Source organism: Camelus bactrianus, chromosome 10 (assembly GCF_048773025.1).
Source record: "Camelus bactrianus isolate YW-2024 breed Bactrian camel chromosome 10, ASM4877302v1, whole genome shotgun sequence".
NCBI lineage: Eukaryota > Metazoa > Chordata > Mammalia > Artiodactyla > Camelidae > Camelus > Camelus bactrianus.
In genome coordinates this window covers 46,050,918-46,065,386 of record NC_133548.1, presented here as the reverse complement: position 1 = coordinate 46,065,386, position 14,469 = coordinate 46,050,918, and the positions used below count along the sequence as shown (strand labels likewise).

The 14,469-nt window shown below is 37.6% G+C and overlaps 1 protein-coding gene across 1 annotated transcript; it reads left to right on the top strand.

Moving 5' to 3' along the window:
* Positions 1-8,757: 8,757 nt before the first annotated feature.
* On the top strand, positions 8,758-9,702 carry LOC105067224 (olfactory receptor OR51C1-like). Its single transcript, XM_010952700.2, has one exon. It carries the CDS (start codon positions 8,758-8,760, stop codon positions 9,700-9,702), a length of 945 nt encoding a protein of 314 aa, XP_010951002.2.
* The last annotated feature ends 4,767 nt before the right edge of the window (positions 9,703-14,469 follow it).

The window sequence follows — 14,469 nt, the reverse complement described above, 5'->3', positions numbered from 1 at the left end:
ACAAAGAGAAAAGGCCAGGGTACTGATCCTCCCCTCGACCTTCTGGAAAAGACTGCTGATGCCTTGATTTTACCTCAATGAGACTCATGTTAGACTTCTGACCTACACAACTAAAATATGATAAATTTGATAGAAGAATCCGCTATTACTTTGATTTACGCAGTTACCAAAGGTTACAGGGTTTAAGTAATTTACTCTGGTCTCTCAGTTAATAAATGGCACAACTAGTATTCATAGTCTGGGCTATCAAAGACCCTTAAAGGTGTAAAACTTATTTGCTGGAGAATTTTCACGTGACCATTCATCCACCACTAATCCAACAAGCTGTTCTAAACCTATAGCATGCGTGCATGCCTAAGTGCCAGAGTGGATGTTAACATGTTGTCACTTGTGTATGTTTATATTTTGCATATGAAGTTTTGTTCTGTTGTGTCTCCTCACAGTGAACTCCTTGAGACCTTTGAAGACAATTTCTCTAGCAGGCTGGGCAAATTCTAGGGCAGTGACTGCTTTCCCACCAGTCTCAGAAACTATTTGACCATGACCACAATTGTTTTTCCCCTGTACAAAAAAATGATACTTTTCTCTCAGAGTGATAGAGTTACTATAGCAGTATCAAGTGCATTCTTGGCCAGAGCGTGGTGCATTCACATGAGCTGGTGTGCGTACTGGCAAAGCACTGACCCGCACACTGGTGCACATGCTTCCAAAATATGGCCCTTCCCACTGCCCTCCTCTCACGCCAGCCTAGCAGACTTGCAGCTGGCAATTGGATCCAACTTTCTGAAAACCTGAGCAAAACCTCCCTCAATAAAATCAACTGCAACAGGAATATGCAGTTAGCAATGTGTCAATACCAGTAACATTGATCCCAGGAAACATACCAGTCTGGGATGTCACTGGACTTCATATTAATGTTTCCCAAACTTTTACCCAAACAGGAAGAGCAGAATTAGAAACAAAAAAATTGTGCCATAGGTACTTGCAAGAAACTGTTTTTTAGTGTTAAAATTTTCCTACAGTAAACAATAAAATACTCTTACCTATCAAATCAGCAAATATTTTTTAAACATAATACACAGTGTTGTGTTGCTGTGTTAGGGTGTACTAAGCACTACTTTACAATATTTGTATAAACTTTACGGAAGTGAATTTTCTATTATACTATTGCTTTAAAGTGTCCATAATATTCCATTTCTAGAAATTTATCTAAAGAAAAAAAAACATCAGAAATGCAGGCCACGGTTTACGTAGGGGAACACTTACTATGGCATTATTCACACTAGTAAAAATTGTAGGTAATTCTCAATGTGCAGAAATAAAGTATTTATATCCAGTCATAGGGTGTTATGCAACCTTTAAAATTCAGGTGTGTAGCAGCTGATATGGAAGGTCATCCTGAATCAGGAAACGAGAAAGCAGGAATCGGGGCTGAGAGTTTTACAAGGCAGTAAACACTGTAAGTTCTGAAACAGAGTGTCTGAGACAGCAGCAAGATGCCAGAAGCAAATCGGGTAATCCGGAGCTAATGTACTCAAACTGTAGAAATAAACTTAAAAGCAAGCGAACTATAATAACAACAGCAAAGCCTGGTTGCTGCATCAGTGATTGCTCCATTTAGGCCACTATTCACAAGAAGTATTAAGGTCCTACAAGGCCTAGCGGCCCTCCATGGTCTGGTGAAGGTCTCATTTTCCTCCTGGATTCAGCCATATCAAATTAGTTCTCCCTTGCTGATTTGGCCAACATTAACCATTCAATTTTAGTGGATAAAGAACTGCAGCTCTTCCTCTTTTCTATCAACTTCTTCGGGCTGTTCCTCTTATTCCTATTTATTTCATTCCTCTCTGCTCCCATCATGTCTTGTACATTCTTCCATCAACATTCTTTATTCATTGGTCATTACAAAAATATCATATGCACACTATACACATTATTGAACGACTGGAGGATGTAACATTGCCCCAGGTATTGCAAAGTCTAGTGGAGGTTACAATTATGTGGGAAATTACAATACTGTGTTACAACTACTCTAAAGGGGGAATTAATAGAGATTTTTGCTACTAAAAAACTAATAATGCAACCAAGCAGGAACCTGTGGGGCCTTCCCAGGACGGACGCCTACCCCATATCTTCTGCCCTAGCTCCTCTCTGAAGTACCCAGATAATAAAATCTCATATCTATTTCCTGAGTTTTCCAGATGCTAAAAACAATCAAAAAATGGAAGAAGTTAACTTCTTAAGAATCGTGAACACGTGGCCCCCAGACCTTCTGGTGCCTAGGGGTTGATCCTGTTGACCCCCTATTACCTCAACATCAACCAATCACAGAATTATGCACAAGCTGATCACGTATCCTGCAACCCCTCTCCCTTACCTGGTCTTTAAATATGCTTTGCTGAAACCCATCAGGAAGTCTGGAGCCTCTCAGGCATGAGCCACCCCGTCCTTCACAGCTGGCCCTGCAATAAACCTTTCTTTGCTCCAAACTCCGACGTTTTAGTTTCTTTGGCCTCACAGTGCATGGGGCACACGAACTTGCATTCAGTAACAATGCAGTAACTTGCCTTCAGTGTTGGCATTACCTGAAAGCTTGTTAAAACTGCAGAACATCAGATGTACTGAATTATATTCTGTATTTTTGCAAGATACCTAAAGGGACTCATGAGACATTCACATTTGAGAAGCACTGATGCAAAGGTGTTGGGACAATCTAGCCCCATTTGATCAAGGGAGGCTAACCAAATATAATTGCTAAAATGAGATTTTAGGAAATGAGAAGAAATCTGCCCCCCTCCCCCAGGGAGCCAAGGATGAGGGCGGGAGAGTCGGGGGTAGAGTGAGGAGACAATAGAAGGTTAAGGAAATGTTGCAGCCACAGGCAACAGCTGTGCTGTTTATCCCATATGAAGGCTGACCACAATATTAGGAAACCATGAAGCAGGACAACTAAAAAACAAACCCCAACAAGACAAAAACAAAGCAAAATTTCTTTTAAAAACAGCACAAACACACCACATTCAGCTTCCATTAAGGTTTCTTTAAATTTGAAATCAGAACATCTAGGAAGAAAAACTATTTTAACACAAATGTAAATTTTATGCCAATATAAAATAAAATTTCTTTTGAATTGCATTTGAGGCAGAATTTCAGAATTAGTAAACACCTTAACACTACCTAGGAGAACAGAATGAGTAGACCAAGAAAAGCACTCCATGTTCAGGGAACTGAAGATGTGTTCAGTAGGGTTGAAGCGAAAAGAGTAGAAAGACAGTGCTTTCAGGACTGAACTCTAAATGGGTAGATGACTGCAGAGAAGATATTTAAAATATTCAAGTCCTGGGATAGGTCAATTAGAAAAGACACTCTACCTGTCAGAAGGAACATTGGTTATTATGGCCTTTGTGTATCCACTGATTATTAGACCTGAGCTGATGAATAGCTTAAATCCCTTGGGTTTGTGCTGGAAAAGAGCCTGAGGTTCTACTAACTGTGTTCCATCTCCTGCAGCCCTGCTTATGGACCAAAGCTCTGAAGACTGGAATCCTTAGCAAGACCAGCAGGATTTCCACATTTATATCCCTATTACAGCCTTTTATGCCAAGCAACATATTTAATTAATTATTGTTCTTGAAATTTATCAACCCTCTCAGTTCACCACAAATTGTCAAAGGCTGTACTAAATGGACAAGGCTGAAAGCAACTTCTGAGTTTTCACAATTTAAACAGAAGTTGTCTAACATGGTTAACATCTTCGCCACAGTGATAAATATACTGGTGTCAGTTTTAGGCCAGTTATCACAAAAGCCTAGTGGCTTTGTAAGCTAGCAAGGGACACACAAGGTACTCACAAAGTTTTGTGGTCTTTGGTTGTTTTCTCTCTCTCTGTTTTTAATACTTTTTTCTTTAGATACATTTTAGGTTCACAACAAATTGAGTGGACGGTACAGAGATTTCCCATATATTTCCTGTCCCAACACATAAGCATTGTCTCCATATCAACATCCCCCACCAGAGTGCTTCATTTCTTACAACTGATGAACCTACACTGACACATCATTATCACTCAAAGTCCATAGTTTACATTAGGGTTCACTCTTGATGTTGTGTAGTCTACAGTTATGGACCAATGCATAAAAATGACATGTATCCGACATTATAGCACCATACAGAGTATTTTCACTGTCCTAAAAATCCTCTACCTATTAATTCCTCCCTTCCCTCAAACCCTAGTCACTAATCTTTTTATTGTCTCCAATAGTTTGCCTTTTCCAGAATGTCATATAGTTGGAATCATATGGTATGGAGCCTTTTTTTCTGACTTCTTCCAATCAGTAGTAAATATGCATTTCGGTTTCCTTCATGTCTTTTCATGGCTTGGCAGCTAATTTCCCTTTAGCACTGAAAATATTCCATTGTTTATTCATTCACCTACTAACGGGCATCTTGATTGCTTCCAAGTTTTGGCAATTATGAATAAAGCAGCTGTAAACATCCACGTGTAGTTTTTGTGTAGACATAAGTTTTCAACTCTTTTGGGTGTATGTTAAGGAGTACAACTGCTAGATTGTATGGTATGAGTATGTTTAGTTTTGTAAGACCCACCAAACTGGCTTCTAAAGTGGCTGTATCACTTTGTATTACCATCAACAATAAATGGGATTTCCTGTTGCTCCAAACCCACCCCAGAATATGATGACAATGTTAAGGATTCTGGATATTCTAATAGGTGTAGTGGTATCTCATTGTCTTCATTTCACTTCCTTGATGACATATGTGAAGCATGTTTTCACATGCTTGTTTGCTGAGTTGCTTCTTGTAAGCTGCACAGGGGTAAACTTGCTCTTGAATGAGAACTACAATCATAATCAATCTGCAGAATTCTCCTCGGGGGAAGGCAGAGAAGTTAGACTGAAAAGAAATTGCCTTTCATAGTCTGTTGTTTGAGGCACAAAGGGTTAGCAGGACACAGCGCTATAGAGTTTTCTCCTAGGAATTTGTTTTTCTGCTGGGTAAATGGTTCTCACCTGGCAGCTCCTGGGCTTCTTATAAACTCTCTAAATCTGAGAGTTCTCTCATTCCTGAGAACTGCCTATGAATTCTGGCAAAAGATAATCTCTTCGGAGATGGTTTACAGGGACAGGACTGATCAGACACTGTTTCCCCAGCCTTAGGTCAGAAGACCTTTCTGCTTGTAAGTTTGTTTGGTTGAGATACTCTCTTTTGCTTTAAAAGACTCTTGGCTGCTGCTGCCTGGGATGACTTTCAAAGAGCAGAGGGCAGGATCAAATGACCTTATATTCCAGACCCAAGAAGTCTTCTTCGCATGAGGTCAGTGTTTTAGTGTATTGAAGTCTTTTCTGAATACATCAGGTACTGTATAATCTTCAGATAGCTTATAAAACCAATAGTTTGGAGGAAGTTAGCAAACTCAGTTGTACGTATTAAATAGATTCATATATTATATATATTCATATATCAATTTAAAAACAATTGCTGTATTGCATGTGTTCATTCATTCCAAATTTTAAAAATATTCTTTTTAAATAAGAATTGATAAAGCATACCATTTGAAGTCAGAGAGAATGCTTGGGTTTGCCATTGTTACAGAGATAAATGTGAGAAAGTAACATGATTCTTCTAAGCTTTGGTTTTCTACTCTTAGCCTCAATGTCCTCATCAGTGAAAGAGAGCTAAAAAATACCCAGTGCATCTGTGGTAGTGATGGGTGTGAAGCTCTGTAGTGGGAGTGATCTATTTACATGTTCTTGGCGGTCTGTTACAAGGATGTTTAAGTCATAGCCCTTGCCTTGGAAGAATTCTCCATGAGGAAGAAAGAGACATTTAAATATAGCTTTCTATGAGTAGTTATTTAATATCTGCTCATTAATTTTAGTGCAAGAACATCCAATAACATTTAGTTTAAGAATAATAGAATTAAAGGGGAAAGCTATTCCTGCCCACAAGCTTTTCTAATAGAGTTCCCTGAATTAGAATAGTTTTACTTTCTTTCCCTTTGATTATACCAGTTGGAAAAAAGATACCCATAAGAAGCTTGTAGAAGAGTGGAAAGAAAGATTCAGAAAATGATGTAAACTGTTTGGCACATAGAAGGCATTCAAATATTATCACCATTGTTAAGGAGAAGGACACTTGGATAAAAGAGCATTGAACTTTAGAGCCTGCTTCTGTTACCGAACCAAATTTGGGTCTGGGTTTTGGTGAAGGAAAGTGCAGTATTTATTGCAGAGTACCAAGCAAGGAGCTCAGAACACCCAAACTCCCCCAATGCATTTCAGCAAAGATTTATAAAGACAAGGTGAGGGCTAGGTGTCCTAGGGCCTGTGATCAGCTCATGCACAATTGTCTGATTGGTTGATGGTGAGGTAATGATGTCACAGGAGTTAATGATCAATCCTTAGGCGCCAGTAAGTCTAGGGGCTACGTGCTCATGTCATCAAGTAGTTAATTTCTTCCATTTGATGGGGTTTCTAGCATCTGTAAACAACTCAGGAAATGTGCGTCAGATACTACTATCTGGGTACTTCACAGAGAATATAAAGCAGAGGATATGGGGAGGGGTCTGTCCCAGGAAGGCCCCACAGGGTCCTGTTCAGTTACAGTTTATGATTTAAATGTCCTTACAACTTCATCCAGAAATATTTGTTTTTTATCACCAGATCTAAGTTTGAGCAAAGTCCAAGTATCAAAGATAAACACCAGATTAATCAGAAAATTGTTAGTTTATCTCCTGTATAAAAATATAACAATATGGTTACATGAACTTTACTTCCAATTTGAAGGGGCCATATATCAGGAACCACAATATATGCCTGATACTAAGTGTCTAGGGTCTATCACACTTATTAGATGCAATTCATTCATTTGTACTCTTAGACACTCTTAGTCCCTGTTGTGCCAGGCATTTTTCCTGTCTCTGAGATGAAAGGTCTGAGAAAAACTGATGAGGTCCTTGCATGTTCCTGGGGGTCATTTGCACCTTAGTGGCCGTGTCTCTGCAGTCTCATTAGGAGGTGCTACTCTGGCTTTTCCTTAAATACTGCTATTCCTTGGGGCCTTTTTTTTTTTTTTTTCCAGACCTTGCTTCTTTTAGATTTGATTACTCTAGGATATATATATATATATATATTAAATAAATATATATATATATATATTTTTTTTTTAACCACTCCTGTGACTTCAACCCAGGCATCAGTTTGACAACTCTCAAGCCTTCCTTTGTTGGGAATGCAAAGGTAAGTACATATTTCAATTCCTGCAAGTCCCAGGTGAAAAAGTAAGGCTTGTCTTCTGAGGTCCAAGAGCTGGATCAAACCCATGGGTTTTATTTTGTTATGCATTTCCTCTCAATTCAAAATTTCTAGCCATTAATTTTTTTCAAAGTCAGTCCTCAAGAGGTTTCCTACATTGAACATTTTTCTCTTCTCAAATGTCCTCTTTATCACACGCCCTGTAACCAATTATTCCCACTCAAGTTGAAGCCACTCCCTGTTCACTCAGGAGCTGGAATGAAACTCGCCAAATTAACCTATACTTAGATATTTTTTTCCCTGAGTCATGTACAGGCCTTCTTGGAATACTAGGTCTAATTCTAACTCTGTTCATGGCACACAGGCATTTTGTCTGTTTTTTTTTTTACGTATTTATTGAAATAATGCATGCATGAATGAGAGAAAGAGGATATGCACATACTTTAAAAACCAAGCATTCTTTCTATAGTTAAAAATTGGGTGTTAGAAAACTTAGGACAAAAACCAGTATAGAGGAACTTCTTTGATCCTACAGATTCCTTGATCTGGGTGAGTACATGCTGATATCCTGAAACAGATTGTTCAGTCATATCCTTTGTCTGACTGGAGATGCATCCAGCCTCAGTGAGGCCTTTTGAGGGACCACACCCCCACCTCCAAACCCCTGAATTCATTTTCAATGTCCTTTTGTATATTTGAATATTTTGAATATTAAGAATCTTACTCAGATAATTCTGGTCCAATTATCTGTTAGCTTGCAGTGAATTCCTTTGTTCTTACTAAGTTGACTTAAGCTCTGCTTCTTCATGGAGAATTCCCCTTAAACATATCAGGTTTACAGCTGCTACTTCAATAAATGCTTTCCCAACTATCACCTACTGTAGTCTATTTGCAAAGATTGAATTGGTTCTTTCATAGTATTTCATTTTTATCAAGAGCTTTTGCATATCTAATTCAAACAGAAGTTTTTTTCCTGTAAAATATTTATTAGTATCTCACTATACTATTTTCATTGGTATGCAAGGACTTTAAACTCTTAAGGACCTCTTCAGGGTTTCTGCCTTGGAAAGTGAGAAGTGAAGAGCAGGGTGAAATGTGTTGTCCTAGATTTGTGCAGGAATGCCCTACCTGTCCATGACCCTAGAATCACAGAAGTGGGACATAACTTAGCATTCTCTAATCTAACCTCCTCTTTTATGAATGTATATGAATGCATACTGAAGCCTAGAGATAACAAGTGGGACTTACTGAAACCCAGGTGTCCTCATACAACTTAGTGCTCTGTCTCTTCCCCTAGTTCTAGTTCTTTCAAGATTAACTCCAAATCTAAGAAAGGAATAACTAGGTGTGCACTTCCACTGAAGACCAGGACAAGGTTCACTAGTGATCCTAAACTGTATATGTAGAAGAGAGTGAAAACATTTCTTCCCTATTTTTTGTAGGAAGTACTCCTCTTCCTAAGGGACATCTACTTCCTTCACTCATCATGCCATCCTTCAACCAGAGCATTTTCTACCCTGCAGTCTTCTTTCTTACTGGCATCCCTGGTTTTGAAACTTACCACGCCTGGATCTCCATCCCATTCTGTTGTCTCTATACCACTGCCATCTCAGGGAATGGCATGATTTTGTTTGTCATCATCAGTGAGTCGAGCCTTCATGAACCCATGTACTATTTCCTTTCCATGCTGTCCTTCATGGACCTAGGGCTGTGCCTTTCCACATTGGTCACTATGGTGGGTATTTTCTGGTTCAATGCTCGAGAAATCAGCTTTGATGCCTGCATTGGTCAAATGTTCTTTATTCATGGTTTCACATTCATGGAGTCCTCAGTGCTCCTGGCAATGGCCTTTGACCGCTTCATTGCCATCTGTAACCCACTGAGATATGCCACAATCTTAACCAATTCAAGGATCATCAAAGTGGGCTTTGCAGTCGTTATTAGGGGGACAGTGGCTCTTGTGCCTTTACTCCTGCTCCTTAAGCATCTGTCCTTCTGCCAAAGTCATGTTCTGCACCATTCATACTGTTTCCACCCTGATGTGATGAAGCTTTCATGCACAGACACCAAGATCAACAGTGCATTTGGTCTGGCCATTGTCATCTCTACTGCTGCCTTGGATGCCATCTTGATTCTCCTCTCCTATGTTCTGATCATCCACGCTGTGCTCAGCATTGCCTCCCCAGAACATCGGAAAAAGGCCTTTGGTACCTGTGTCTCACACATAAGTGCTGTTGCCATCTTCTACATCCCCATGATCAGCTTGTCACTGGTGCACAGATTTGGGAAGAATGCCCCTCCCCTTGTGCATACTCTCATTGCCAATGTTTATCTTCTCATCCCTCCTGTAATGAATCCCATAATCTACAGTGTGAAGACAAAGCAAATTCGTAATACCATGCTCAAAATATTCCTTTCTAAGCTAATTTAGGACATTTTTCAGTGTATTTTTTTTTACATTGTCTTCTCTGACTGACATTTGATCATTCACTAATGTGAGTTACCACTGTATGCAGAAAAAGTCTGTCTATACATGCTTTCATTCTTCTGATGATCCAGTAACTTACTATTTACAGAGTTCTAGACTGAATTTTTTGAGAACAGGGACTATGTCTTGTGTACCTATAACCCTATCAGACTACTGTATCTGGCGCAGACCAGGACCATGGTTAAAACATGTCTGCAAAGTGGACAAATTAATTCATAAATTGGAGTCCAAATAGTCTCACCACCTCTAGGGTATGTAGCTATCAAGGTATGTTTGATATAATTTAGATCGGTAGGAAAGTCTAGGTTTTAGTAATTCTTACAGATATTGGTAATGATTGCTATTCCCCAAAATAGATTATTTGTGACTCAGGAACATGGACAACACTAAGCAAGAAGAAATGTGAATTAATTGGGAGTTCAAGATTTGCAGATACTAGCTAATATACATAAAGTAGATAAACAAGTTTATACTGTCTAGCACAGGGAACTATATTCAATATCTTGTAGTAACTCATGGTGAAAAAGAATACGAAAACAAATAAATGTATGTTCCTATATGATTGAAGTATTGTGCTGTACAGCAGAAACTGACACAACATTGTAAACTGACTATACTTCAATAAAAATATATAAAAAAGGATACTTTTCTAAATTTTAAAGTTCATCAGACCCTTTGGTAGATGTACTGATATTTAAGGATCTAATGTCTAGTGATTCATCTTCTAAGTATGTGTGTGCTAGGGGAAAGTGGGCAGGAGCGCAGTGGTGTGGTAGTGATACATCGTTATATACTGCAATGGTAATCTGGAAAGGACTTAGACATTTACTTCAGAATATTGATAAATAAGATATGAACTATCATGCAACAAGCTAAATACTGATATAGATATGAATGATATATTAAAAGATAGATTAGTCTTCAATGTACTTTTATCACTGTTGTGTGTATATTTCATGATCAATATACACAAGGGTATAAGTATATACTCATAACATATATGTTACAAAGGTATAGAAAGACATGTTCCAAATGTCAAAATTACTTATATGCTGATAGTTGAATATTAGTTTATTTACACTTTAAAAAAACTTTCTTATACTTTAAAAATGCTCAATAATGAAGTTTTTGTTGTTGCTTTTTAACTGCAGATAATAAAATTATCGATTCCCATTTAACAACTTCATGAAACCACACTTTTTTGTTCGTCATCTCCCAGGCTCTTCATTCCTGTGGGTCCTCACAGTCTGTCTTCATACTACCAATTGGATACATTTATGACACCCACTTACCATTGGCATCCTTCACTGTTCTCAGTGTGGTCCAGCACCAGGGCATCAGAACCACTTGAAATTCTTTTTTAAAGTGCAGATTCTTCAACTCCACCCCAGAACTACTTAAGCAGAAACTTTTCAGATGGAGCACAAGAATCTGCATTTTAACAAGCTACCTATAGGTTATCATGCATATTAGAGTACCACTCTTGTAAGATGTTTTCACTTCTGAATAACACCATAAATATTTTGTCCATAGACTTCAATCATTTCATTCAGTCTCTGACTGAAATAGCCACCTGCTTTTATTTATTCAAATTTTTTTAAAAAATATTTTTATTTTATTATTTTTTGCTGGTATTGCTCTTTCTCTTTCTTCTAGGTGCTATTAAGAAATCTTTTTTTATAGTCAGGTCTCTTTTCCCTGATTGATTTGATACTACATTATTTTTCTTCCAGGTTATAGAGAAATAATTGATGTGCAGCACTGCAGAAGTTTAAAGTTCACATCATAATAATATAACATACATACATCATGAGATGATTACTGCAGTAAGTTTAGTAATAAATATCATCATCTCATATAGACACATTAAAGAAACAAAAAATATTTTCCCTTGTGATGAGAACTCAGGATTTCTCTCTTAACAACTTTCATAGATGACATACAGCAGTGTTCATTATATTTATCATGTTGTACATTACATCCCTCATACTTATTTATCTTATAATTGGAAGTTTGTACTTTTGACTACCTTCATCCAATCCCCTCATCCCCCATCCCTGCATCTGGTGACCACAAATCTGATCTCTTTTTCTATGGGACTATTTGTTTTTGAAGTATAATTACCTACAACATTATGTTAGTTCCTGTTACACAGCACAGTGATTTGATAGTTTTATAAATTTCAAAATAATCACCATGATAAGTCTAGTTACCATCTGTCACCACACAAAGATATTACATAATTATTGACTAAACTGTACGTTTCCCCATACTGTACATTTCATACCTGTGACTCATTTATTTTGTATCTGAAATCTCCCTCACCTATTTCTTAGTCTCCTTCATCTATTTCTCTCCTCTGAACACCTGAACCACCTCCCTCTGGCAGCCACCTGTTTGTTCTCTTTATCTATGACTCTGTTTCTGTTTCATTATGTTTGTTCATTTACTTTGTTTTTTAGATTCTACATATAAATGAAATCATACTGTATTTATCTTTCTCTGACTTATTTCACTTAACATAATGCTCTCTAGGTGCTTCCACGTGTGGCAAATGGCAAGACTTAACCCTTTTTTATGGCTGAGTAATATTCAATTATATATATATCACATCTTCTTTATCCACTCAAATATTAATGGGCACTTTGGTTGCTTCCACATCTTGGCTATTATAAATAATGTTTCAATGAACATAGGGGTGCATGTAGCTTTTCAAATTAGTGTTTTTGTTTTCTCTGGATAAATACCCAGGAGTGGAATTGCTGGATCATGTGACAGTTCTATTTTTAACTTATTGGATTAATCTCTATATTGTTTTCTATAATGGCTGCACCAATTTACATTTCCACCATTACATGAGGGTTCCCTTTTCTCCACATCCTCTCCAACACTTGCTAGTTCTTGTCTTTTTGATAATAGCCATTCTGACAAGTCTGAGGTGGTATTTCATTGTGGGTTTGATTTGCATTTCCCTGATGATTAGACATGTTGCGCATCTCTGCATGTGCCTATTGGCCTGTGTGTCTTCTTTGGGAAAATATCTGTACAGGACCTCAGCCCATTTTTTAATTGGGTTGTTTGTTTTTTGATGTTGAGTTGTATAAACTGTATGTATATTTTGGATATTAACCCCTTGCAGAATATATTGTTTGCAAATATCTTCTATCATTCAGTAGGAGGCCTTTTTTGTATTGGTAGGTTTCCTCACTGTGCAAAAGCTTTTAGTTTGATGTGGTACCAGTTGTTTATTTTTTCTTATATTTCCCTTGCCTGAGGAGCCATATCCAAAAAAATATTGCTAAGACCAATGCCAAAGAGTGTACTGCCTATAATTCGGGTAGAAATGAAATGGTTCCAGGTCTCACATTTAAGTCTTTAATTCACTGTGAATTTATTTTTTTTATAGAGTAAGAAAGTAATCCAGCTTGATTCTTTTACATGTAACTGCCCAATTTTCTCAGCACTGCTTTCTGAAAATACTATCTTTTCCTCATTGTAAATTCCTACCTCCTTTGTCATAGATTAAATGCCCAAATAATTGTGGATTCATTTCTGGGCTCTTTATTATGTTCCATTGATCTATGTGTCTGTTTTGTGCCATACCATACTGTTTTGATTAAGCCCCACTGGCCTTCAAAGCCAAATGTTTTGCGGGCTCATCTTCCCAGCACAGGACGCTGATGTGGGGCTCAGACCCCATGCTCCTTGGGAGAACCTCTGCATCTGTACTTATCTTCCCATCTGTGGGTCACCCACTGGGGGTGTGGGTCTTAACTATACCACGCCCCCAGCACTCCCACACTCCTTTGGTTCCTTCTTGATATCCTTTAGTTGTAGAAGAGCTTGTCTGCAAGTATTCAGGTGGTTCTTATTGATAGTTGTTCTGTAAATTGTAATTTTGCTGTGCCTGGAGGAGGAGGTGAGCTCAGGGTCTTCCTATTCCTCCATCTTGGTTATGCTTGATTTGAAACTTTTTGAAAACAGGCATTATCCTTTGGGGATTGATATATCTTGCACAGACCCAATCACAGTGCTTTGTTAATAACGGCTAACTTAAAAAAACTTATTAAATTAAATTTATTTTTGTATAACTTTGTACATATTCTAATATATTTGGAACACCTTCATTTTGGCAAACACTATGGGAAGTACTTAGAGTGAAACAGTGAACAAGGAAGACATGGTCTCCATTCTCAAGGAATAACTATCTGACTATACATACCTAAATTGAAATAATGTTTCAAACAGCTGTTTCTTATGCATGATACTGTATACATGTCATTGTACCAGATACTAAGAGGAGTCATAGTTAGTGGTCTCTTTCTATAGGAAGAGCATGAAATAGAGGGAAAATCACCAACCTAGGAAACTCTTAGCCCGATGAGAACAATTAGTTTCTAGAAATTTACTATTTAACAGAAGGGACATAATTCACATTCAAGTCCAAGCAATAAAAACATAAATACAATGATTCAAATTTCATAAATGCTCAGTAAAATTTCAAAAATGGAGAATTTAAAGGTAGGGCAACCATGTTGTTTAGTGTGTTTTAAAATAAATGTGTTAAAGAATGCTCTCATGAAAGCTATACCATTAACTTATGCTGTAATAAGAATGGTGAGTGACTCAAGAAGTATGAATTACATATAATTTTATATAATACAGTCATGCATACATCAGCACAATCCATTTTAAAGTATATTACTTTTC